Genomic DNA, 24,924 nt, shown 5'->3' with positions numbered 1-24,924 from the left:
ATGAAAATTTAATAACCGAAATGAAAAAATTAAGCGGTAATATCACCTTGACGTTGCGGAGCTCTGATTGTTGTCCGAGATGGCAAATCAAAGTTCCAAATTTGTGTCCGGCTATCACTTGCGCTTCGACTCGTGCAGTTCACGTTTTTTCATTGGTGGCTCATCGATGTGTCTTTCCACGGCCCTCGAAAACCTATTATCGCATGTCTGATTAATACCTAGCGGATCAGAACCTGTTGACAAGGGGATCTACATATAATGGCGTCATTCTGCAGTTTTTCTTCATTACAATCATGCCCCAGCAAAAGGTCCTTGTTCTACAGTCCAGGCAAGCGCGATTTACGGTCGGAACACGGCCGATCCCGACTGCTGGCAGAGGTCAGCTCCTCGTCAAGGTCCTCGCCGCTGGATTGAATCCGGTTGACTGGAAGATACAGACCTACGGCGCATTTGTGGACAACTATCCAGCTGTTCTTGGTACCGATATCGCTGGAGAGGTCGTAGACATTGGCGAAGATGTTACTGGATGGTCGAAGGGCGACAGGGTGTATGCTGATGATTTTCTTTCGTGTCACTCTCCCTTATCGCTTCTAGTGTTTATCAAGGATCGTACTTCGAAAGCGACGGAGCTGGGTTCCAGCAATACTCTCTGATCGCCGCAGACTTCGTCGCCAAAGTGTGTTTACTTTGCTTTATCTTCAATTGCGTCCTGAATTTGCTGTAGATTCCAGAGAAGATGTCCACTGATGAAGCGGCAACTATATGTGTGGCTTTTGCGGCGGCGTGTATGGGGCTTTTTGCTGAGGCGCCGATCGGTCTTGGGCTCAATCCTGATTTTTCGTGGGAACCCAAGTTCACGGGGAAAACTACCGTTATCATTGGTGGCAGCACATCTGTTGGACAGTATGGTTCGTGGGGCATTTTTTACTATTGTTGGTTCGCGTTATTGATTATCTTTCCTTCGCCCTATGTAGCCATCCAATTGCTCAAATTCGTCGGGTTTTCTAGGATCATAACGTATGCTTCTGCACGCCATTTCGACTATTTGGCTACCCTCGGTATAACGGACATCATCGATCGAGGAACGACACCTCTGAGCCAACTTCCACTGGCTGTGAAGAAATTGACTTCCGATCCGTTACTGGTGGTCTTTGATGCACTCGGCTTTCCAGATGCTCAGCAAGCTGGATACGATATATTGGCAGAAGGAGGTCAGGTTATGACCATTAACAACGACCAAAGACCCCAGAAATCAGAAAATGATGGGAGGTTATTCAGGGAAGTTCTGGGCACGGTTCATCTACCTGCACAGTCTGACTTTGGAAAACGAATGTTCCGAAGTTTGGGTAAATTCATGGATGAGGGAGTTATCAAGGTGAGCTGCCGATTTTGTCTCTTGGATTTAGACGTCTTAATTTTTCTTCGTTAGCCGAATCGCTTAGAGGTTTTACCTCATGGTCTCTCGGGTGTTGTAGCTGGATTGGACAGGCTGAAGAATAATCAGGTTAGTGCTGTAAAGCTGGTCGCACATCCCCAGGATACAGAGTGAATGGGGAAAGGAATATAGAGTTAGAGATATGTGTTTATAATATGGGGATATGTATCAACGTAGGGTTTACGAACACCAGGGCGGTGGCGGATGAGAGACTTCACTATGTCTCCGATCCTCGAATACTTTGTACTTTTTTGGCGTTGAGAACTTGAAGACGGGGGGCCGCATATTTTCACCCTTTTTGACACGCTGTAAAGAACTAAAATTTATTTTGGTGGGAAAGGGTTCTGCCTTTTTTGCCTAGGTTGAAAGGTTCTCGTATCTTTCGTCTAGAAGTATTTTCAGACTGTAAACGTTTTTGGAACTATTTGTGTAAAAAAGGGAATTGGCCACATTTGGAGTTTGATACTCATTTTTGGTCTAAAGCAGTTATCACTGCCTTCCACTCTATCTGTTCCACCGCCACTCCTGGGTGTGGTCCGAGGGGTAAGTTCTATTGTTACGGGCCCATGTCCAGCTGTTGGCCCATGTACTCATATTTGATGATTTCTTAGTCGGTTCCGAGCCTGACAGCGCTCATTCATATGAACTGAACGACCACGACCACCATTATATCCCGCCTTTCCCTACATTCATGCTATCGGCCATCACCAAGGCATCCAGGATGCCTATGTCCAAGACAGAGATGATTGCCTACATGTCTACGAAACTATCAAACGAATATTGGATGCTCATTTTTGACCAGCTCGACACCCGTGATCTTTTCAATGTAATCTGTACTTGCCACAAGTTCTACCGTTTAGCCCTCAGGGCTCTCTATCGTAACCTACTCTTCATGGATTTCAGCCATTTCCAACAGAATGCCTCATTTTGGGAGGGGCGAGAGGATAACATGTTCGAGGTGCCAAGGGCGCTCGTACTCTGCGCGTTGAAACGTGGCAAGATTGATCCATTCTCACCACCCTGCTACGGGCGTGTGTCTTACGACGTTCTCAATCGTATTATTAGCTATCCGTCGCTACGGAAGGTTGAAATATGCGCCTCTTCTCTCAGTCCCAACACATTCTATTCGACCATTCTACGACTCCCCCATTTGACTCGCCTATCCCTTGTTGACAACATATTCGATGTTCTATCCATGTCTTCGCCAGATGGCGAAGTCGACTTTGCTCAGTTTGCTGCGCTACCTTTGACCCACCTCACCCTTCTGGGCAATGTCGCCGTTGGGCCCCGCCGTCATGAAAGAACTCGATACCATTTCCTTCATCTGGCAACGTCAAAGACCCTCCGCGTTTTACGCATCGACTGGGATATGGAGTCGTCCGTGTTCCTTGCTAAACAGACTTTGGGATACGATGGAGGGCCATTTGACATGCCCGAAGGTCTTGAAACAGTCGAACTCTGCATCAAAAGCGGCACGTCTTCCCCACCGGCTGCGTCACCCAATATTTCTTTCCTTCACACTTTCTTACGTCAAAGCGGGCACCACGTCAAGACGATGAAAGTGATAGGCCAGTTGGATGTGCGTTTCAAAGTTTCTGGCACTGTATTGCCAAAGCTGGAAGAATTTGGCGGCAATCCATGGGCTACCATTGCCTTTCTACATAGTTCAAGGCCCATCAAGCATCTCCACATCTGCGATATCGACCAACAGTCTTCCAATGCGGCTCTCATTCCTCTTCTCTCCGCGGTCGCCAAAGACAAGCCAGATCTCCAAACTCTTGATCTCTTTGTTACAATATGGGATCTGGAGATCATGCATGCAATCAAGCATCTCTTCCACGACCTTCATGATCTGAGAATCAAATATCAGCGTGGAGGACCCACCGAGGTAAGTCCTATAAGTTGACATGCTTTTCAAATCTCAAGAATTTATTCAGAATACCCTTGTGGGTCTCGCATCGCATTTCTTCTACAGATTCGCGAATCTTTCAACGGTCCACGTATATAAAATTCAGTGCAGGCCCCAGACGCATACCCGGAGGTATAAATGGTACAACCGACGCCTGCTTACGGCCTCCTCGCGAACGTGGACTACTCCTGTCGTTCCGGCGCTCGAGATCGTGCAGAACCCGATTGGTCTAGTGCAGCCATGGAACAGAGAATGCAGGATGTTAAAAGAGGTCCGATTTGACAGTAAAAATATGTTGAGGCGCGTTTCGGACGGAGACCCTTGGGCGAAGCGTCAAGTGCAAAGGAGGTACCTTCAATGGGATGATCTGGAGATAGAGGCAGAGTATCTGTATGAACAGAGGGAGCATTTTGAGTGGCAGCCGTTGGATGTCGTTGCAGAGACGCTGACCGCCGCGGATTTAGTGGTTCTATCTCTTTGATTTGTTGGCATATCCATGACGACACAGTGACTTTACGCCTTTATGAATTCGCGTTAGACATTTGTAGATTTTCTAGCTAATCCTGAAGTAATTAGTACTGATATATTCTTTTTACATGATGTCCTACTATCGTGGTTGTTCGCGTTGTGACGTGAACTGAACGTGCAGACGGAAAGTCGCCAAGTTGTAGCACGCTTCCTACGATCCACACGCACCGCTCGACATAAAATGACCACTACTCGGAGAAGGTTCTGGTTGTATACAAGCATGGCAACCAGAACTTGCCAAAGATTTCGTGTGGCAAAATTCAATACAACTTATCAGCCCTTTATCGACGTCGGTCAAATGACCGTTTTGGAAAGTCGAAGTCTACTTGTGGCACTTTTTTCGGTAGGGTGCGGAGCCGCGATCCTTGCTTCAATGGATGACCTTTTTTGTGAACCACCGACATTCGTGTTATATAGGGACTCCGGGTCCGAGAGTCGTCTATTGTCGCCCTTTTGCCCCGACCTCCTTCCCTTCTTTTCTTCGCTTAATACCGTCCTTCGGTTCGAAAATGGTTTTGATCCTTGAAAGTCAATTTTCACTCGGCTGCGGCTGAATCAGTGTGTGGATTACTCAGTGCTCATAGCTTAACCAACACATTAGAATATTATAGCAATATGAAGGACAGCGAATACAAGTCAAACTAAAAGTGCTAAATAGACTCATATCCTTCTTCGTTGCAGGAAGAGTACGTAGTCGATACTCAATCATTTACGCGTGAGTGCGTGCTGTTCGGCTCTGCCGCTATGCTGCTCTACCTTGCTAACGAACTGTCTAGCACGACCCCGGCGCCCAGAGTCAGAAGAGTCAGAGGACATTGTTCTGTGTCTTCGGCCAGCCTTGCCTTGGCTTAGGCCCTCGCATTCTGTAAATAGCAAACTGTTCTTTCAGCGCATATCACCTTCTCTAGATAAACACCAGCGCTGACCAGTCGTTTCAGATTGAGGGTGAGTAACAGCAGTGAATCATTTTGATTGAAATTTGATGTGATGGCAAGTTAAAGCGCCACAATACAATGTGACGAACGAGAGCACGGAGGGGGGGAATCATGATTGCTAAAAGGGAAGTAGTAAGGCTCTGCATTTGCCATCACGGATTCACGGATCCACGCTGGAAACGGCAGAATCCCTTTAATTCAACTATCATGTTCTCGAATTATATTTGCCACTCTACGTCAGCAACCCCCACCATCTGTTGTTCACTGCTGTAAATCATGGCCAGTCTGAGTCTGAGCACGGGTCATGTTCGACAAATGGCCCCGCCTACTCCTGCCGAGTGGGATGACGTTCCAATACTGAAGCCGGAGAGTGCGTTCTTCGATGTCCAAGCACAGACAATTAGCAATGGTATCGACGAGGAGCTCAAAGTGCGTTGCAACAGCACCATCTTTTCTTATGCTGTCTTAGAACACCTCTCTCTTCTGTAGAAGGAGTCCCAACGACGACGAGATGCCAGTCGGAAAGAAGTGAAGGGTATGGAAACCGTTGATTTGGCATGTCTCGATATACTAATGCGTTCAATCGCATGCAGTCATGCTGCTCGGACAGGCTGAGTCAGGTATGATTCCGTTCCTTATTGTTTGAAATTCCGTTAGATAACAGTGTTTCAGGAAAATCCACCCTCCAGAAGCAGTTCCAGCTTTATTACGCCTCTACCTCGATCGAGCACGAACGACCATCCTGGAAGCCAATTGTACACTTCAATACCGTCAAAGCGGTACGGTTAATTCTCGAGGAGCTCGACTATGACCTCTCGCGACCTATCATCGACAGTCCTGACGACATGCCCCTTCCCGATCCCCAGAGAGCCCAAGAAGAGATAAATCAGCTTCGTTCGCAATTGCTTCCACTTGTCGCCATGGAGGATGCCTTAGCGTCCGAACTTAGCGGCGGTATCTCTGTCGGTGGAGGACGTGCGGGGGTCTTTGTCCGTGCCGGGTGGCAGGCTCTCGTTACCACCGGCCGCAATTGGCCTCTTAACGACATGCGGACCCCCTCAAAGACTCAAGTTGCGGCAAACATGGCGGCAAAAATCCTCCACAACCTCCGAAATGAAATAAACACCCTTTGGCACCATCCCGCTGTTGAACGCCTTCTAGCCCTTCGTCACCTCAAACTCGACGAAGCGGGGTCATTGTGAGAAAATTACCTATATGATACGCTCATCATGTATCTGTCTGATCTTTGCCAGTTTCTTGGACAACCTCATGCGCATCACAGAACCTGATTACATGCCAATAATGGGTAAACTCGTGATTCATAGATCAGCAGCCGCTTCCTAGTTCTCACCGCGTCGCGTTTCAGATGATATTCTCAACGTCCGCGTCCAGACACTTGGTGTTATCGAACACTCCTTCCCAATCAACATAGGCGGTACAGTGTATGATTGGAAGCTGTATGATGTTGGTGGCGCTGTGAGTATATGTGTCGTTGCTTTCCATCTGCCAATCTTCTGAAGCCGAGTAATTCCAGCGTGGTCAGGTGAGTGTTACGCAAGCGTTGTCCAAGAAAAAGCTTATCATGCGCTGGAAGAGACACGCATGGGTGCCTTATTTTGAAGACGGTCAGTGCGTTTTGGATCCCGCAGCCGAGGACTTAATAGGCTCAAGTCACTCTGCAGCAACTGCCATCATCTTCTTGGCCCCCATATCGGCGTTCGACCAAGTGGGTCTTACGCTATATCGTTCAGTTCTTCTTCTTCACTGACCCGATCACAGTACCTGGAAGAAGACCCACGTACTAACCGTATCGATGATTCTCTCAAGTTGTTCACTGCCGTGTGCTCGAACAAACTTCTGAGGAACACTCATCTTGTTCTTCTCCTCAACAAGGTAACAGTCACTTTTTTTTTCGGCAGTTTGACAAGCGCAGGGTATTCATCCTCATGGGCCCACAGACTGACTTGTTAAGGAAGAAGCTGGAGACTGGCAGTCAGGTTCAGAAATAGTACGACTTCTTTCGTTAGTCTATGATGGGCAGTCAGCTGATGATTGAAAACAGCATTGTCAGCTATGGGAACAGACCCAATCGTTACGAAGACGTATCAGAATACTTCCGAGCCCATTTCGTCCAGGTACACCGTCGTAAGGACATCGCGGACCGTCATCTATATTGCGTACGCCTTCCCTCTTGGCTTGATGCACATGGAACTAACAGACTCTCATGATCTGTAGCATTTTACGTCTATGCTGGTTGGTCATTGTTAGGTCCCAATAAGGCTCCGTGCTAACCTTCAATCTTCAGGATATTGCCGCCACACAGAGGATTATTGTCAATGGTGAGCGGCACATTTTTTTTTTTTTACGTTGCTACCACTGCAGCTGACCACAAAATCTAGTTGGGGAAGCTATCATTAGGCAACATATTTCGAGAATAGGACTAATGTAATAGCAAAAATTTGCTACACGACATGTCATACCACCTATATCAACTATATGTATCAACTGACAATCAGGAAAACTGGCTCAACATTCTTCGAAGCTACTTATCATCGGTGTCAGCTCGGAGCAAAGTTTTTGGCTCTTCGTAGCCAACTGATAAACGCGCAAGAGTCCTTGCTCCTTCAAACCCACGAGACCCTCCTGAACTTTCAAGAATTCGGCATTGGCAGGATGGGCGAATACTCCTATGGCGACCTCCTTCAGAGAGTTGAACGCCCCCGACCGGGTAAGAATGTTATCAATCGCTCTCCAGCCCATCAACTTCTTGGGATCAATATATACTTCGATGGCGACGTGCTCGAGAATCCCGGGTACTGGGATACTAGTTAGAACACCCGAGACCCATACAAGGGAAGCGGGGTGCTCGTCCAAAGTCAGTCTCAAGGATTTTAATCGTGCACATCGCTCCAAGGTCATTGGCTGTACTGAGATTCATCGTAAGTGACAGTAATCGATCTGAAGATAAAATTTATCAACTTACGACCTATCCGTCCAGGTTTGAGATGGAATCGTTCAAGTGAGTCTCCAAAAGTACGGAGCAGCCGATCGACGCAATTGTCGTCTGAATGGGCTAACCGGAACTCGCGGATGTTGGTCAAGTCCATCATACTTTGGTGCTCATTGGAGAGCCAGCTTCCCAGATCCGGGCAATCTACATAATCCAGGGTAAGGAACTCGAGACGAGGCCCCGAGGATCCTGGCCGAAGTTCCTGTTCCTGTTCCTCATTAACGGTGCCTAACTCCGTCGAACGAAGTGCAAGTCCTCGTAGATTTTGACTATGTTGGAAGAGGGACGCAATAGTCTTCCAGCTATTGAAGACCCATGAGGAAAGACGGACATAGGTTATTGAAGGCTGGCGGACGACCGTGTCGATGGCGTGGAGGACACGCGGCGGGAGTGAATGCCATGATGCGCTGAGATTAGATGATAGTTCGAAATGGCGAACATGCGTGAATGTTGTCAGAAGAGAAGGAAGAAGAAGCGTGTCCTCGGCACCTGCTGCAAGAAGCCCGTACTCTGGATTGGGACCTTCACACTCGAAATGTACTTGGAGCTCGTGGATGTGGGGTACCAACTCTGTATATTTATAGAGGAGTCTAAGGAGACGGTTGAATTTGCGGGACGCGGAGGGGGTATCGAAAGAGGGTAAAGGAACGTGGAGGTGTATCTTAGCGAACAAGTGCAGGCGACTCGTTGACAGCCAGGCGCGACACACAAGGGCGCAGTTGAGCAGCGAAATGTTATCGCTGTGGAGATGGTCGATGATATTGTCAATCAATTCTTGGGGTAGCGGCGGCAAGTCGACCGACATTGTGGGCCAGCTGGGTTCGGATAGATCTGTGTTGATGCTTTGAGAAGAAGAGGAGGATGCGGTGGGGTCATGACATACTTATCGGATAGGAGTAAGCCGTCGACATTCGGATCAAAACAAAGATATTCTGGAGTTAGTTCGATGTTGTACTGTAATATTGCGCGTCGCCAGCTGCTGGATGTGGTTCAACTCGAAGAAATACAGTGTATTCAACACGTGAACTTGGCGTGGTTCTTATAATTGGCTTTCAAACGCCACACCGATAGCTGCACCGTTGCCGACAAATATGGGTGTGCTAAAAACTGGGCGGTGTATGAGCGGTGTTTTAATGCGGCTACAATGAAAAGCAGGTCATACGGGGCTACGAATTTGTCTTGAAAGCAGAGGTTGATACCAGATGGAACGGGAGTAGGGCCGCACTACGATGATCGCGTCCAACTAGGCTTCATTTAAACGATTTTCAGAGCGTCAGTGTAATGTCGACAAGCAAGCTGAACTTGTATTTGAATCTGGCTAGGCCATTGCCAACTTCACGCGTCACGGTTTCAGGCGAATTCCGGGATCCGCAGAAAATGAGGGAGGTCAGGACAAGGACGAGGTCAAGGCAGTCGCTGTTGAACATTGTTGCATTTTAACTTCATCGGGTGGATCCGGGCCGCATCTGCCGGTTACCTTTTCTTGACGGTGGCCGATTTTTTCGCTCTCCTCAATTCCACCGGGATCTGGAGGCAATATCCTCGGTTTATATCCAGGCTCAAAAGAACTCTCTTTTCAACTTCTTTTAAAGCTGTTTTGATCTCTGTAGTTCTCTTTGCACACAGCCGTATGAGATCACGCAAGTATCACGCCGCGTTCTGACATACTACTCCTGGCGGTCGAGGTCTGGTGAGAACTATTCCATATGAATATCGTTACGAGCCCGAACCTCTAGAATTATCAGGCTGCCGCCACCTCTACGGCCGCACCGGGTCTAGACATGTCTTCGCACATGGCATGCATTGCACCGTTTATTTTACTCAGCCAACGCTCAGCAGGTCCAAAAGATAAGAACCTGATAGCCGCAACGCGCCACACCGCGTCGTCGCTCGGAAAACGCCAGCAGATCACGATATGAGACCGAGACCCGAACCCGATGATAAACATGCCATCACCGCAAGCGTTGAGCAGCAGCAGCAGCAGCAGCTCTGCGCAACGGTCCAACCACCACTGCGGTTTGGCGTTATACGGCCACCTCACCCTTCAAGATTTATACATCACGGTCGACGTCTGCATATCTTGATCGGGTTTTATCTCTTTGATAAGGTTTTCTCTGATATAACCAAGTCTACTCGTGTCTCTACTCAGGATCCGGAATCAATACAACCCCCTTCGAAGACGTGTCTTCGTCCGTGCAGGTCATCCGTCCTGGTCTGGTGTATAAGGAGCTTGAGAGCAGAATCACCCCCGATGGCGTCCCACGTGCAGATGAAGTGCCCTTGCAAGTTGTCGTGGGCGTCCGGCGTGCTCGGTGCTCACATGTTTGTACTCGTGGATTTGTCTCGCTCACCTGACTGTGTTCCTCACCGAATCTGTATAAGCATCGCTCACAGAGAAGACAGCCTACTGGGTGAGGAACGCATCTCTTGACCCGGCTGCGGATGAGAGTCAACATCCAAGTTTTCTACGTATGTGGGAACAAATGTCCTCCTAAACGCTAGACTGACGTGTTGAGTGGTCGACAGCATCAAACTGTATCAATGATTTGTTCGGACCCGGTATACACTGGCTTGGATATCGATAATTATTTGCTGAACTCAAAGGAAGGGGACCGTCCATATTTCCAATGTCTATAACTTCTCAACTCCACTACGTCCTCCGACACTTCAATCTGAACATTTATGTCGTTAAACCCGGGTCTTGCTTTTTTGGCACATCAGACCTCCTAGGTGGCAACGAGCCAACGGAAACAGCTTAGGAATCATACTAGACAATGACCTGCATCTGGTCCCGGAAATTCTCGGTCTTGACCAGCTACTGTACCAGTCTGACCTGTTTGTTTCTTCGACATACAAACTAACTTTAATGCAAACGCTTAGAGTGACCGAGATCGTTTTCAGCAACTCCCTTCCGCAATGACTGAAAAGAATTCATTATGTCTTCAGGGGACATTCCTCTTAAAACTTAGCCGTTCGGAATAAGATTTATCTAGCGACCCTTGCCATCAAAGTACTCGCGCGCACTGCTGGGAAGGAAGAGGGAAGTTGACACGACTGGATGGCCGCACCTCCGTTGGCGAACATCGCAATTGCATGTGCTTCGTATTACTTAACCGTACGTCATATAATAATATATGTCCCAATGTTAACTAAGAGTTCTCAGACTAACGAGCATCCTCTACATACTAAATAGGCCTTACGAAACTGATGCTAGCAGTGTAGCACTGCGCATGGTGCTTGACGTTTTCCAAATTATAACTTCATCAATTACTGACGACCTAGTTGGTTCGTGTTTCTCAGCAGACTGGTTTATCTGCCTGAAAGCGACTCCGACAAATTACAATTGTCGAGCACTTCTGAGCCGAGGATACAGCACGTGATAAAGTCGCGTCTCGCGACTCGCGACGTCGGGGAGCCGTGAGAATTCTATGTGTGACGCGTAACGTGGGTTCATTCCCTTCCCTTCCCTCGCCACCCGTTGCAAATGGTCCTATATAGACGCAGTTGCTCTCATATAACTGAACGACGAAGACGCAACGCACGCACTCTATCGCTGCCGCTATACGAGAACTCTGTTACTCTCACCAGCTCTCAGCTTCCGACAGAAATCTTGGACGAAATCGTTCAATTTGCTCTTGTGATAGCCTCGACTGACTTGGACTATCCTGGATTTGCCTTTATCCGATCTCTCACCCTCGCTTCGTCTTGTTTCCGGAAGATAGTCTTTCGTCGCTACCTTAGCAGCTTGACTCTCAATACTCTGTCACAGCTCGATAACACCTTCAAGCTGCTTCTATCACTCGGGGATGAACCTTTCGCAGGTGCTTTCTCGTGGGTCCGGTACGTGCTTTCCCATATATGAAGACTGCAGCAGGCTAAGATCATGCGTTTCCTTGACTCTAGGACCGTGCATGCACCTTCAGGAATCTTATCAGCCCAACCACACGCTTCACAACTGTGCTACCTCACCAACCTAAACGAACTTTCCATCAATTGTAATCACGAAGGCTTTAGTACCTATCAACAGCGCTTCAAGCTTATCTGCGTCAATCTGACATCCTGCTCCCCCATCATGACTCTGACTACACTGACTCTGACCGCTCTACCTCGTATCGAAACCCGCATGCTTCAGCGAATCGCTCTATCCTTTCCTTCTATCGTCAACCTCTATCTCAGCTGTACCGAAAGACTCAATTTTTCTCACTGCTGGTGTTGCTTAGAGGACAGTCTCACGTGTACCATGCATTCACCTGTTCCTGAGCGATATCTGGAGGTTCATGATTTAGCAGTAAGCTCTTGAAACATATATATGGACAAGGCATGCTCACATTTTACATTATCTAGACAGCCTTTGCCGACGCACTGAAACCGTTGAAGAATCTCACGGATCTACACCTAGGAGTGTTTCTCTCTCACGAGGATCTCGTCTACTCTCACATGCGGCATGCTCCCCATTACCTTGGACACCCCGACATCATCTCTGCACCTAGCGAATGCGATATCTGTGCTGACCACGCAAAAGACGTTCGCATGGACGAGTTGGCAGCCAGTCTAATCGTAGCACGAAAAATTCGAGGCCTTCAGACTATAGGTTGGAGCTCATTCTTCGGATACGGTGGTGGCGATTGGGCTAGCAATGGTGAGAAGGCTGATGACGATGTCAATGATGGAGGAGGAGGGGACCAAGTCGAGGACACCAATTCAGATATTATCGTTGGAAACGACTGCAAGACAAAGGTCTGGATCCTGAGAATGAATGGCCGTGTACGGGTACGACGAGTCCCGTGGTGAGTGCTGAGCGCCGAACCTTTACAGACGCTCTTTTTTATGCTATCTTGACTCTGTGCGACTATGGACACTGTATCGTTTACTATACTTTCTGCTTGATTTTCCCCTTTGCCTTGAAGATTAGTATTTCATGCATTGATATTCGGATTGCTTTGCTACTCCACAATACAGATTTTTGTGTTCAGGTGAGCTCACTAAGATCGAACATTGTTGAAGAAGCCGGTGTTGACCCGCATGTCACAGTTTACGTTTACTATGGTGATAAAAGAACAATGACATAGAACACTAAAGACGTAATTAAGCAATGCCACCCCCATATTCCAGACATTACGAACACTCGTCACGTCGTCTCAACTGTCTTATATTTAAAGACAAGTTTTGATTCTGCTCCCCAACGTTCAACGAACGCACCGTCGTCTTAGATTGTTCTGCACCCTCATCTCTGGTCTTCTCCTATACCTCAACACTGTGTACCGATCCGACATCACGATGGACAGCAAGACTGCTGAATTCGCCAACCTCTTTGCTCTCTTCGAGGAGATCGCCACACGTCGGTCCCGCATGACAGACGACGACGATACGCAAGTCTCGGCTGACGTTATTCCCAAGGATCTCGAGCCTATCATGCGGAACCTCGCGTCTCTTGTTAATACCCACCCCCAAGTCCAAGGTCGAAGCCGAAGGAACACCGTGGCTAGTGGCTCCGAAGGCAAGTTTCCTCTTGGGGCACGATACCAATTCACCTTCAAGATGATGCTGCACAAACTGTACGAGTTGGAAGACTGGGGCAAGAAGGTCAAGGACGTTCTTGAGCGATCGCGAAAGGAGTTTAAACCCTTGTCGGAGACTCCGGAGAAACCGAAGGAAAGGGAGAGGAAGATGGCACCAGCGATTGTGTTGCCTGAACCTCATGTACGATTCGATAATGATTCTACTGTAGGTCGGCCTCGCCGGGGGAGTGTCGCGACAACGGCTACGCGCCCAAGAAGCCATACGGTCGGCGCTATCGGAAGGCCGAAAGATCTGGTTATCATGAGAGAGAAGTTGAAGAACAGCAAGGAGAAGGACAGGGAGACACCCGACGACTTACGGATCATCAAGAAGCGATGTGTTGGTAGGAGACAGCCGAGTGAGGTAATTACGGAGGACAGCAGCGTCAAAAGGCGACATTGGGTTTATGATGCCGCCGTGTCCTCCTTCGAGGTTAATAAGCGAACGCGCTCCATCGAGTCTATGAATCGCATCACGGAGGAGAAGGAATTGAAGTATCAGGATCCGCAGGAGGCGGGGACGCCAGAGACGCCCAGCGCCAGAAGGCGAGTTGTTTCGATGTCCACAGGGGCTGCTGAGGGTGCCTCTGCGGGGAGGAAGAGACGCGGGATGAGTATCACGCATGTCATCGGCCCTAGGGACATTTTCGACGGGGGAAAGACTGTCTCTTCAGTGACTTGATGGAGGTGTATTGCACAGTGGCACAATTTTTTTTATTGAGTCCATGATTGCAAGAGCTTTGTATATTTCCCTATAAAGTTTCCACGATTTTCTCACCTCAATTACGTTCTTTTCCTATCTAGTGGTTCGTTAGGGGTTTGCAATTAATACGATACAAATAATATACACACTGGACGATCTTGAGATTTAGGAATGTGTGGAATCATTAATAACAATGTCGCTGCTCGCAGAACGCCGTGATCTTTGGAGATGCATGATGCGAGCAGTGGGAAGGTTGGCGTGAAAGGCTGATGCGTGAATTTGTTTCAGATCCCTGTACCTTTACAACCAGATTGTTGGATATTTACATCAGAAGAGCAGCTTGCTACTAGCCAAACGGACAAAAGCATTAATCGAGGATCAAAACATAGTGGAGTACAAGGCGCATGACGTCGGATATACGGCGCAGTGATGGAATTGAGACAGCCAGAATTGCTCGAAGACATGGCGAACAGCATTCGGGACCCGATCGGGGGTACTCTTGTTTCGAAAGCGCTGCGGGGGGTGACACGATTGTGAGCACCATATACAGCACCGTAGACGACAATTGAGCGGCCGCCATTTTCAGAGGCCGCTGAACATTCCGTACATAATATTTAGTAGTGTCCGAGGACCGAAGGGGACTAACCCGAAGGAGAGCAAGAGAGCACACCCACGCGCTCGTCCTCGACGGTGTTTTTACGGAGTCAGACTATACGGGCTCGAGTTGGGCGTCAGATTGTCGCACACTGGTTCATGCGACACTAGGAAACCCGATAAGCTAGGGCGATTTAACGTAACACTATGATCATCAGTCGCATCACAATCAATGGCGGAGTCGCAATCGGAATGCATTAGTTGAAGAACGCGATTGAGGGTCCAGGTAGGCCTCGTAGAAACCAACGACAAACCCTTCAGCCTTGAAGCCGAAACGATTATACAGCAGCTTTCGCAACGTTAGTATAGATACATACAACATGGAAAGAACATACCAAGGCAGGATTGTTAGCCGAGACGTGTAGCGTAATGTCTTTGTGAGGGTTTAGTTGGATAAGATGGTACAGCATCGACCTAGAACAATGTGATACCAGATAAAAATACAATCGATAAAAGGTACATACGTGGCAATTTGTGCATTGTCCCAACCCGGTTTGACCGCGAGAAAAGTAATATACGTCTCTCGGGGAGAGCTGATGATAGCTATCCCAACAACAAGTCGTTTATACGTTGCGACAACAGTGCATCTTTCAGGCCAGTAGTCAAGAGAATCGCTCACTAGAGCTTCATCAGCTAGATTCATGAAGACAAAAAACATGGGGAAATGGACCATCGATTCCTTCCCAGAAAGCTCCTGCAAGTAGCTCGTGTACTTGACCAAGATGGCAAGCACGGAGAGAACAATATTCGATTGGAGCGGATGTTTCAGCGACATGATTTTGCCCCGGGCTAGAACAATATCATTGCAGTACGTGTTCGCAAGAAGAAATGGACACATACTGTGCCAAGCGATAATGTTGCCGAACATCATTCATAAGCGCCATCCACGGAGTCACTGTCTCCCAGTCCAGAGCCAACAATCCGGGTGTTCTAGACGGCATTGTTCCTTGCAGGCGAGACGCAAACGAGACTTCGTATGCTGTCGTTTGTATGTCCTGTAAGGCTTCCAGAACCTTTGAGTTTGGTAGATCTTGCTGTTCTTGTACAGATGGCAGTGTGTCTCCAGTTATACTTTCAATTAACCGTGGATCGGCAGGGCTGAAATTCACTCTGCGCTGCTCCTGTGCCGAGTCTCAGTAAGAAAGTCGAGACAAAATGATGCATAATGCCTAGGTCGTACCCTATCAAGTTTGAGCTTTCGGAGCAAAAAATAGGTAGCATAAGGAACGTCTCCCTGTGAGAATGAATCCAGGACGCATGAGGATTCAAAACGTGTCAGCGTTCTGAGTTGAACGCCCTAGAAAAGCCAGAATCAGTAAGGGTTTGAGGGTATCAACGATATATAATTCAGACATATTCATCTTTTCCACCCTCTTTTCTATGTAAATTATTTCTTACTTCTGCATAGTCCGGAACCAAAGCCTCAAAGACATCTTCAAACGCGCGTCCTGGAGAGTCACTACAAGCTATTTCGCGGAAAAATGAATCCAATTGCGTATTTGGCTCATTTGCTGATTCAGGATCCGATGGATGTTGTTTTCTGCTAAGTTTTCTCCGTTTGGCCATAGTAGAAGTCTGAAGAACATGATGATTTGAATCAAATGGCCACAGTACACTGAGCAAATTTGCTTACCCGCTGCCGTTGTTTGGCAGGCTTGAATGTTTCATCCGAATCATAAGATTCGTCTGACGGAGACATTCTTAAGGCACCTGTGGCTTCGCAATGGCAGTATCTAAAATCGAGAATGGAAGAGGACGGGAGAAAGGAAGCGGCAATCAAAGCATTGCCGAGAAAACGCAGGGTCAGGTGATTGTAGCGCGCAAGACGTGAAAATTATTGCTTTTTTGTAAAATGGTAAGATTCACAAAAAAGAAAAAGAAAATTTGGCATGACCTGCGTCCGCACGATCTCACCCTACGCCATCTGAGATAACCTATGATGTTGTTGACTTCTGAGTGCGGGCTCGGAGGTCTTTTGGCGGGGCCCAAAACTTTTTAATTCTTTTTAGGAATCCCATCATTTTTCGGAATAGCAATAGATGTTACTTTGATGTTGCTATTGACTGCCGTCGATCGCAGGTCAAGGCTTTCGACAATCCAGCTCACTTTTCTCAGCGTACCAGTCGAACCGATTATAATTTTACGGCTCATGCCCAATGGTCTCCGGATATTTCCAGCGGTCTGTGCCATTTGTTACGCACTGAAACCGACTTGGGGGGGTACCTAATCGCTGCCTGGGCCTCCTCTCAATCTACCGCTAAACAGGACCCGCTGGCGAATGCCACATCATTTTTACACGCCACGGATGCAAGTTGTATTACATGTGCGCCCTGGTTGCAGTCCTTACGATTCCAGGATACTCAGAACGGTCATAACTGAATGATACCCATCGGAAAACCATTCGGACCTGATAGATGGTTTGCACGTCTCCTAAAGTGGAAATTACGAGCTAGTTTCATTCGTACCTTGACACGGATGATTAAGGTAAGAGAGTTACAATAGAAACAGCATCGCCACTGCCATAATCATGTACCGTAGCAGTGAAAACCAATCCAATGCTCAATGCCAATCCAGTACATTGGGGTTAAATTGATGTCAACTATTACTAACATCACTGATATTATATACGCCCGTTCGGGTCCATAGAGTTACATCGCTTGGTACAACATCTAGACATAAAGAACAACATGGAGTGATAATCAGCAAGAAATAAGAATACAATATCTTAAGCAACAGCTCGACGAAGATTCAAACTATAGAGACAAAATTATTACCACAATACAAACATCGACTGCTGGCCTCGAGAAGTTCTTCAACCACCCAACTTTGCGCCATCGGCGGTAGCCAGTTTGGCATGGCTGGTTCACTTTGGCGAGAAAGAGGGAGGAAGCTCTTGCGTTTGCAGCCGGTACAAGATCGAACCATGGGTGTTGCCATAATGAAAGATGTAACAGCGCAGCAGTCTAGTGAAGCGAATGCGAAATATCGTCAACGCAAAATATTAAAGCACGTATCGGAGCAATTTACCCCATAGATGGCCGTTCGGACAAGCTGGACGTGCTGTTGCTGTCGTGTCGAGTTCTTCACCACAAGCAGGACATGGTTCCGTCATCGCGACCTCTCCACACAAACGTGCATGACTAACAATAGGTGGTTGCAGAGCACTAATCGCATCCATCAGGTCGCGCGCAGCGCTTTGGACGGCAGGAGGAGAATCGGCCAATGAGGATAAGTAGATTGCTCTTCGTACAAAAGGCATATCATTGGCTAAAAGGTTCTTGCGTCATTCCTGCGAGGCTCCACAACAATCAGTGTTCATGCTCACCAATCAAAACGGGCACCACGGTGCGCAGATGTCGAAGCAAACACCGCGTCGTCATGTGAGAGATCATTTTACAAATAAATTCTGCAACTTGGATACATTCCGTCCTTCCGGAAGGGGTCCTGATACATCTCTGGCAACGGTGAGAACGGACGGATTAATCAGACATGGTAAATGAATGGGCTGACCGACAATGCTTCCGTGACGTAGAGGCGCAACCTAAGCGATAACAGCTTATCACATCCAAAAAGGCTTCTCACAAGGCTCTTTCGGAACTTGCCTCTCAGTTTCTCACCTAATCCTTCGGACCAAGGAGGAAAGTGGCACTGAGATGGACATGAAACAGGCAGGGACCGCAAGAATTTGAGGATGTCAACGTGTAGGTCAGGGAGTTCACTCAGCCATAGAAACACAGGTCGAAGGAGATGTGACGGCGTTACGCCGTAAGCTAGATAGAATTCCAAACGTCACCCAGCGCACGGTGTTTTCCCAGACAGCGAGCACGCACCGCTTTGTGAACTGGTGAGTATTTCTTTAAGTTCGTGGAAAAAGTTATCTCCAGTCCAGTTCACATGTCTGGAAAGATGAGCGGCAATCAAGACAGCGTCGCGCCGAGCTTCTATCTTCCAACTCAAATCCGCAGGACGGAAGGATCTAGGATAAAATTAGCCCATCAGAAAAATGTCACCAATGAAGCCCAGCTTTGCGAGACTTACTGTTGAGTCCAAAGCAAGGTCGCGCAGCCGTCGAAAGAAATCAAGCCGCTAATCCGGTTTACGTCATTGTTTGTTACTTCCTCTTGCTCGATTCCCTGCATTGTTCCAACGAATATACGGCGAACAGCTTCGGACAAGCATTGGCTGTTGAGAGACGATGGCGATTCGGAACTCCACTGCGGGTCGACAAAAACCTTGTGTATTACTCGCATCGTTCCATCGAAGAGACTGACCAGGAGAATGTCTTCTTGCAGGACGTACACGATGCCCGTGACAGGATGAAGCTCCGAGGAACCAACAGACAAGACATGCGGGCATATCGTCAAGGTTCGTATGCCCGACCACGAACACACTGACTGATTACGCCATAAGTCAATTGCCCCAGGTCTACACCTGACAAGTATCATCTAATCGGCCATGAACATCCACGTAAAATTGTGCATTCAACAAGAAAAATACCAACTCTCTCTTGGGATGTAATCCATTCCAGCGCAGTCGTACCGCCTTGATCTGCCGAGAATATTCCTTCGGTGACTTCGAAAGCAGTGTCCACAATATATTCGGGATTGAAGGTCCCGAAATCTTTCGTAGCATTCTGCGCCATCAAGTGTATTTTGGCAAGTCCGACGGAACCATCAGATGTGCTATACGCGAGTAGGCCGCTGCCTGGTGCTGTTAGATCTCTCTCTCTGTGTCTATTTCACGGTCTAGTCAAACACCTACATTGGAAATCACCTTCATGCATCCACGAGCTGAAAGCGAGATGAGTCACCCATTTTTTGGACACTCTGACGGTCCTAATATGGTGCAAGGATGCAACTCTTCCATCAAATCTACGAAACATGTCAAGGACATAACCCCAGCGGGAATGCATTTTACCTCAAAAAACACACTGTGCCAGCGCGTGATCCGGCAGCAAGGAGAGAAGCATCTGTGCAAGGCGCTGGCCTTATGGCGAAATCCGCTTGTCTTGACCAAGCAATACCTAATCCCGAGTACGGTGGGCTCGTCAAAGTCCCTTGAAAAATCTCCGGAAACCTACTTACTTGTTATTTGTGCCTGAAGGAGCTGAGACAAAACCGGAGGAGATGCGCCGTTGGAAACCAGATCCACCAGAAATGGCGTAGCGTCAAAGACCTGGGGTTCATGTCAAAATCATCGGAGGACGGTGAAATCTCGCGACGCTGGCCTTGATCCATTCTCCTTGGATAGAATTCTTTGATGCTGACCATAAAGACAGATCCATGTTGGAGCTAAGCACAGCGGCCACACACCTAATAGCGGGGGTCAACGTAAAATTAAATTGAGCCAATTCAGTAGCATACCCTCCGTCTTCTGTGACATAACTGGGGGAACATGCAACATCCTTGACGTGAAAATCGAAAGATCCAAGGGAGAGAGCGGCCCATTCTACCATGAATTTTCAGTTACTATTTCACAAGAAGGTGTTGTCCAGTGACATGAAGCGCAGACCTTGGGAGCCGGTGGACCAGTCGCGGAGATCTCTCTTCTCGAGATTTATAATGGTACGAGACCACTGCAAGGTGCAGGGTGTTTCCTTGTCACCTCGAACGTTACATCCAGGGTGAATACCAGCATGATGAGGAGTCTAAGTAAAAATGGGGGATAAACCCACGGAGGAACGCGAAGCAGTGAATACTAACTAAGATGTACACAGCGGAGTTTGATACGAAAAAGACTTGGCCATCGGCAGACCACTGGAGACATGTCGACGACGGCCTTGATCTCACAGCTGGGATGCGGAGAGACGAGAGGAGCACCGGGTCGGCCATCCCGCTCGAGATGAGATATCAGATTTACGGAATCAAAACGGAGGCCGATCTTTTTTCGTAATTTCCGAAGACTTCCCCGAACCCTCAGCTGGAGAAATAGGGAGTGAGTGGTGCGTTCGTAATTGGAGTATCGGAGGTACCTTTGTCCCTTCATGCAGCTGCAAAATCCAATTTCTCGTCCGTTTATTTGCACGAAAGGGATCGACGAAAATAGTTTTGACGTCTATTTTAATTCAGACTCCGCTGACGGAGCTTGAACCTCCCATCGCCACTGACTCCAACAATCTTGAAGACGAAAGCACCCTCGAAATTTGCCGTCCGAGCGCGTATCACGCGTAGAAAGGCACACGGCCCTCTTTGGTTCATGATTACACGTACTTGAGGGCGTGATGACAGTCAGGACCCAATATACTACCTTTTAATGAACCTGAAACTGATCATGGTTTCTGCGCCAGGACCTGACTTTTTGTTATCTGCACATGACTGAATATGAGCTGAGGGTCCTTGATACAATAGAGTCGAAGGAGTACATTTCGACGGACCTTTTGGAGCTCGAGAGTCGTGGTGCGCACTTATCTTTTACACTCGTAGTATGGAATTGTGCGGTTAACTGTTTGATGCAGAAGTCGATATTCCTGATCATATGCTTCCTCCGAATCCCGATGAACATGATAGTGAGTAACATCCTTGTTTGGTAGTTTTTTCTCGGGCTACATTTTTGACCGGCATGCCCTCAGAGCTCCCGTCGCATACTCATCCGTCCTATCCGTACGGAAATCCTACTAGACTCAGTCATCCTGCGGCACAGCAAAGAGTCATACACGATGCTACGGCACGCTCCGTTCTCCTTGGTATGAGCACCCCCGGCGGGGGAATGGATGCATTAAAATGGAAAGAGCTGGCGCTGTCTGAATTGCTGCCCATTGATGAAGCAAAAGAGGAGGCCGAACAAGCCTCAGAGGCTAGAAAAATGGCAAGCGGGGCCTCAGCTAACAATCCACCGCCTCAGTATGAACAAACTCCGATGATAGTTGCGGCTGGTCCTCCCGAGGAGGAGGAGGATGAGGAGGATGAGGAAGACGAGGAGGAAGATGATGAAGATGAAGAGGAAGTGGAGGGGGGGGAGGAAGAGGAGAACGAAGAGGAAGAAACGGACGAGGAGGAGGAATGAATTATAATATACATCGTTTCGCGTGGTATTGACATTTCGGAGAATTAGCCTATTGCAGTTATACCCGCTACAAGAGCGTCGCCAATGTCCTCTTGCAAGAGGTCTTTTACGTCGCTCCCCTGCTCCACAATCCATTCGTACGCCTTCAACAAAATCGTGTCAGACAAGGGAATGAACCGTGTTGCCAGTGCACGAATGATGTTGGTAACATGGGAGATGGCTATCCGCGTAAAGTCATCAATAGCCTGGGCCCATTTCAAGTCAGGTGCTTTTTGGTTTAAGGCTATGAGCTCACATCGTTTTGGTTCGAATACACGGCCTCTGCGTCAAATCCTTCTTCTCCCTCACGATCACTCTGCTTCACATGTTTACTTACCCAGATATATCCGTTGAGGCCCAGGATGAGGTCTACGCCGCACGGCAGGGTGATGAAATGGGATTTTAGCCGACAAACTAAAATTGGAGGTACGACCACAAGCTGTCCATTGCGTAACTGATCTCGTCAAAGTGGTTGTCAGCAACTTTACAAAAATCAGAAAAATAGTAGTAACCTTGCCATACCGTAGAGATCTTGTGTGTAGCGACATGGAACCATCACCAAAGAACGCTTGCACTTCTGCTACCAAGAGATCGCCTTCCTCGAAGAAGGTGCGCATCTGCAATTCGTCGCTTTCCAGCTTACGCCGCTGAAGACCGAAAGGTGATAGGCTTTCACCGCTGCCTGGGAGATAATGTACCCACCTGCACACCTCCGGGCAAGTTCACGGATGATAGCATAAGGACCGCATCCTGTCGGGAGTTGGCATCCACCTTCCAGCGTCTAGGTTGCACCTATAGAACATTCTCTCGCCCGAACAATGATGGATAGAACAGAGTCAAGACCGACCTCGGTGATTCTCCCCACGACAAGATCACCAACTTCGGCATTGTATCTATTCCCAAAAAAGTTACGATCAACACTGGTACAGATTTTCTCTCAAGGTAGCGAGAGGGCCAAACCTTGTCCGGACGGCTCGAACCGTGACCAATTTGTTGACACGTTCAATAGTGCCTGCGACGGACGCAATGACCTCCTCGTTCTCCACGTATGTCCCATGACCCCTAGCTGTAGACGTTGGACGTCAAAAGTCACGAACGGGTGGGAATGGACCTCACCGCATGTAGTCTTGTGCAGACGTTAGTGGCTCTCCAGGACATGTCAGCTTTGATCCGCCTGAATCAAAGTCCTCGTCGCCATCGAGATCTATATCCATATCCGTGTCATCAGAACGGCTCCCACCACCTCCCACGAAATCAGGTCGCGGGGGAAAGGAATTGAATAAAATCATGTTGTCTTCGAGAAGAGGTGGTGTGTGATGGGAGACCTGGAGAAAGAACAAGGGAGCAGCGTGGATGCAGAGGATAAGCGGGATTGTGTTAGTGGGGTTGTCTTGACGAGATGTTAAACTTGCGTTTTGGTGTGAGAGGAGAGGCGTAAAAAAGTCAAAACCACGTGCCGACGGCACAACGGCACTATCGGTTAGAACCGTGGCATCTCCCTAGCTCGTTTCTCGCCCTACGTATTCAATTAAACCTCCCTTCTCAGCCTGATGCTTCCTGCCGTTCTCGACCAGGGAATGGCATCACCGATCACAGACGCGTATCGTGCCCACTCACTCAATAACTGTAACTTTCTTTCCCCTTTCCCACATAAAAACCTGATCGCATGCTCTCGTTGCTCGTTCACGCGTTCTGACGGGTTACGATGTGCATTAGTGTTTCGTCTATTTTCTACTTATGAAACAGGCGGATAGATAAACGTGATGCGAGGACAGCGGGAAAGATCGATAACAATAAGTATGCTACAGAAAAAGTATATACAAGAAGGAACATCGAAGGTGATGGCACGGTATCCACTTGAATAAACAAACCGTGACACTAGACGCACAATCAATATATAGCTTCCAACAGATGGACGTGGACGGCACTCACGTACGCTTTTTTACTTATAAGCAAGGAAATAGGCCGACAGCGCTGGAAGGTCATTAGAACCGGCATCAGCATAACCCTGTCTCCGAGATCCGTTGAATTTTAAGACAATGACTGCACCACACCACGCCTTGGGAGCAGCCCCAGAAGTTATGTGATATATGGCACGATTAACAGGTGATGATTTTTGGAGGGCAGTAGGAGAATACCAGAGGTGCAATGGGAATCGCAGCGGTTCGCCATTTAGACCCTGGGTAAGAACGATGCCTTCTGAGAGGCCATCAGGGAAGTGATTGTGGACCATGGGCACTGGACAGATGCCTTCCGTCGGTTTATGTGACGGCCGGCAAGTCACAGAGATTATTCGCGGACGCTCTTTGAAGGCTGATTAGTCGGGCATCATACACATATTAATAGAAGGCAGGGCTCACCCTCCACCGGGTCAAATAGAATCGCAGAGACAGTTATATACTGTGGCTCTGCTGGTGGTGGTGTCGCGATCATATTCAAGCTGTAACCGCCGGATGCATTCTGGGCCGGCATACATTCTTTCCGATGTCGGGGCCAGTCCTGTCAAGACGCGTAAGGATAGACGAAGCATAGGTTGGACGGATGGGCGCACACTACTGAGATGTTCAGGTGTGCAATACCAGGCACTTTGGCAACGGCTGCACCACATAGAAGTGGGCCGGCAGCATAGGGTGCAGGGGTGGTTGATGAGGGGTACAGCGTGCATGGGAATTAGAATCGAAATGCAGCGGAATACGAAGGGAGAGGACGATGGACGGACAGTTGTAGAGGAGGAGTATTTAAACAGTTTCGTCGCGGGTATGTCCGCTTAAAGGGATTGATAAAAACCTTGTGACAAGAATTTGAAGAAAAGACTACAGGATGTTTTCGGTCACACCCTTTTGCTGCCAAATCTTGATCAAAGAGGCGATGATTCCCAAATAAAACTGGTCAGGCACGTCATATAACGGAGGAACGCTTACTGGCCGTCCACGATTCAGATCAAAAATGAACGAACTGCTGCCCTGCATCAGTTTGTAATGGACCATAATCTGGATGCAGCCGACGTGGAGGAATCCCAGATGTCAGCCATCCTATCCTTTGCTACTGGTCCAGCTATTCGACAGTGGAAATGTTGGGGCTGTGACGAACGAAACAGTTTTAGATATAGGGCAAGAGTACAGGGAAGAGAAAGGGAACAAGCTTTCAAGCT

The 24,924-nt window shown here is 48.2% G+C and overlaps 11 protein-coding genes across 11 annotated transcripts; 6 read left to right on the top strand and 5 right to left on the bottom strand.

Moving 5' to 3' along the window:
- Nucleotides 1-9: 9 nt before the first annotated feature.
- BT62DRAFT_245738 (GroES-like protein) lies at nucleotides 10-1,650 on the top strand. Its single transcript, XM_043180208.1, has 5 exons — nucleotides 10-547; nucleotides 595-676; nucleotides 725-908; nucleotides 975-1,375; nucleotides 1,430-1,650. The coding sequence occupies exons 1-5, from the start codon at nucleotides 294-296 to the stop codon at nucleotides 1,547-1,549; spliced, it is 1,041 nt and encodes a 346-aa protein (XP_043037978.1). The 5' UTR covers nucleotides 10-293; the 3' UTR covers nucleotides 1,550-1,650.
- A 295-nt stretch (nucleotides 1,651-1,945) lies between these two features.
- On the top strand, nucleotides 1,946-3,523 carry BT62DRAFT_245717 (uncharacterized protein). Its single transcript, XM_043180207.1, has 2 exons — nucleotides 1,946-3,323; nucleotides 3,411-3,523. The coding sequence occupies exons 1-2, from the start codon at nucleotides 2,127-2,129 to the stop codon at nucleotides 3,441-3,443; spliced, it is 1,230 nt and encodes a 409-aa protein (XP_043037977.1). The 5' UTR covers nucleotides 1,946-2,126; the 3' UTR covers nucleotides 3,444-3,523.
- Nucleotides 3,524-5,122: 1,599 nt separating this feature from the next.
- BT62DRAFT_900260 (G-protein alpha subunit) lies at nucleotides 5,123-7,256 on the top strand (the record flags this gene model as incomplete). Its single annotated transcript, XM_043183410.1, has 14 exons — nucleotides 5,123-5,236; nucleotides 5,297-5,342; nucleotides 5,401-5,427; nucleotides 5,480-6,005; nucleotides 6,061-6,113; nucleotides 6,174-6,283; nucleotides 6,384-6,432; nucleotides 6,490-6,533; nucleotides 6,587-6,700; nucleotides 6,766-6,815; nucleotides 6,870-6,984; nucleotides 7,043-7,060; nucleotides 7,113-7,146; nucleotides 7,207-7,256. The coding sequence occupies 14 exons, from the start codon at nucleotides 5,123-5,125 to the stop codon at nucleotides 7,254-7,256; spliced, it is 1,350 nt and encodes a 449-aa protein (XP_043037976.1).
- A 77-nt stretch (nucleotides 7,257-7,333) lies between these two features.
- BT62DRAFT_900249 (uncharacterized protein) lies at nucleotides 7,334-8,622 on the bottom strand (the record flags this gene model as incomplete). Its single annotated transcript, XM_043183409.1, has 2 exons — nucleotides 7,334-7,734; nucleotides 7,791-8,622. 2 exons carry the CDS (start codon nucleotides 8,620-8,622, stop codon nucleotides 7,334-7,336), a joined length of 1,233 nt encoding a protein of 410 aa, XP_043037975.1.
- Nucleotides 8,623-9,713: 1,091 nt separating this feature from the next.
- On the top strand, nucleotides 9,714-10,576 carry BT62DRAFT_1077802 (uncharacterized protein; the record flags this gene model as incomplete). The annotated part of the gene is made up of 5 exons (XM_043179336.1): nucleotides 9,714-9,886; nucleotides 9,967-10,143; nucleotides 10,200-10,286; nucleotides 10,344-10,376; nucleotides 10,422-10,576. The coding sequence occupies exons 1-5, from the start codon at nucleotides 9,733-9,735 to the stop codon at nucleotides 10,574-10,576; spliced, it is 606 nt and encodes a 201-aa protein (XP_043037974.1). The 5' UTR covers nucleotides 9,714-9,732.
- Nucleotides 10,577-11,301: 725 nt separating this feature from the next.
- On the top strand, nucleotides 11,302-12,619 carry BT62DRAFT_971188 (uncharacterized protein; the record flags this gene model as incomplete). The annotated part of the gene is made up of 3 exons (XM_043189010.1): nucleotides 11,302-11,657; nucleotides 11,721-12,105; nucleotides 12,162-12,619. The coding sequence occupies 3 exons, from the start codon at nucleotides 11,302-11,304 to the stop codon at nucleotides 12,606-12,608; spliced, it is 1,188 nt and encodes a 395-aa protein (XP_043037973.1). The 3' UTR covers nucleotides 12,609-12,619.
- A 2,108-nt stretch (nucleotides 12,620-14,727) lies between these two features.
- On the bottom strand, nucleotides 14,728-16,509 carry BT62DRAFT_245354 (uncharacterized protein). The gene is made up of 8 exons (XM_043180206.1): nucleotides 16,366-16,509; nucleotides 16,086-16,307; nucleotides 15,913-16,029; nucleotides 15,573-15,853; nucleotides 15,403-15,521; nucleotides 15,197-15,350; nucleotides 15,068-15,146; nucleotides 14,728-15,021 (listed from the first exon to the last, which is right to left on the bottom strand). Exons 1-8 carry the CDS (start codon nucleotides 16,429-16,431, stop codon nucleotides 14,902-14,904), a joined length of 1,158 nt encoding a protein of 385 aa, XP_043037972.1. The 5' UTR covers nucleotides 16,432-16,509; the 3' UTR covers nucleotides 14,728-14,901.
- A 971-nt stretch (nucleotides 16,510-17,480) lies between these two features.
- Nucleotides 17,481-20,563, bottom strand: BT62DRAFT_900286 (uncharacterized protein; the record flags this gene model as incomplete). Its single annotated transcript, XM_043183411.1, has 14 exons — nucleotides 17,481-17,695; nucleotides 17,760-17,999; nucleotides 18,058-18,187; nucleotides 18,243-18,502; nucleotides 18,563-18,708; nucleotides 18,771-19,177; nucleotides 19,234-19,432; nucleotides 19,490-19,603; nucleotides 19,650-19,755; nucleotides 19,817-19,907; nucleotides 19,954-20,044; nucleotides 20,096-20,180; nucleotides 20,244-20,379; nucleotides 20,435-20,563. 14 exons carry the CDS (start codon nucleotides 20,561-20,563, stop codon nucleotides 17,481-17,483), a joined length of 2,349 nt encoding a protein of 782 aa, XP_043037971.1.
- A 479-nt stretch (nucleotides 20,564-21,042) lies between these two features.
- Nucleotides 21,043-21,734, top strand: BT62DRAFT_900310 (uncharacterized protein; the record flags this gene model as incomplete). Its single annotated transcript, XM_043183413.1, has 3 exons — nucleotides 21,043-21,121; nucleotides 21,190-21,237; nucleotides 21,301-21,734. 3 exons carry the CDS (start codon nucleotides 21,043-21,045, stop codon nucleotides 21,732-21,734), a joined length of 561 nt encoding a protein of 186 aa, XP_043037970.1.
- A 44-nt stretch (nucleotides 21,735-21,778) lies between these two features.
- BT62DRAFT_900131 (uncharacterized protein) lies at nucleotides 21,779-22,987 on the bottom strand (the record flags this gene model as incomplete). Its single annotated transcript, XM_043183403.1, has 7 exons — nucleotides 21,779-21,979; nucleotides 22,030-22,227; nucleotides 22,286-22,420; nucleotides 22,476-22,565; nucleotides 22,621-22,666; nucleotides 22,734-22,835; nucleotides 22,890-22,987. The coding sequence occupies 7 exons, from the start codon at nucleotides 22,985-22,987 to the stop codon at nucleotides 21,779-21,781; spliced, it is 870 nt and encodes a 289-aa protein (XP_043037969.1).
- Nucleotides 22,988-23,594: 607 nt separating this feature from the next.
- BT62DRAFT_245145 (uncharacterized protein) lies at nucleotides 23,595-24,541 on the bottom strand. Its single transcript, XM_043180204.1, has 4 exons — nucleotides 24,325-24,541; nucleotides 24,134-24,272; nucleotides 23,706-24,077; nucleotides 23,595-23,651 (listed from the first exon to the last, which is right to left on the bottom strand). The coding sequence occupies exons 1-3, from the start codon at nucleotides 24,436-24,438 to the stop codon at nucleotides 23,716-23,718; spliced, it is 615 nt and encodes a 204-aa protein (XP_043037968.1). The 5' UTR covers nucleotides 24,439-24,541; the 3' UTR covers nucleotides 23,595-23,651; nucleotides 23,706-23,715.
- Between the last annotated feature and the right edge of the window lie 383 nt (nucleotides 24,542-24,924).

Source organism: Guyanagaster necrorhizus (genome assembly GCF_019112545.1).
Source record: "Guyanagaster necrorhizus MCA 3950 unplaced genomic scaffold BT62scaffold_18, whole genome shotgun sequence".
Taxonomy (NCBI): Eukaryota; Fungi; Basidiomycota; class Agaricomycetes; order Agaricales; family Physalacriaceae; genus Guyanagaster; species Guyanagaster necrorhizus.
The sequence above is the reverse complement of the archived record's forward strand: the minus strand, read 5'-3'. Positions and strand labels throughout refer to the sequence as shown.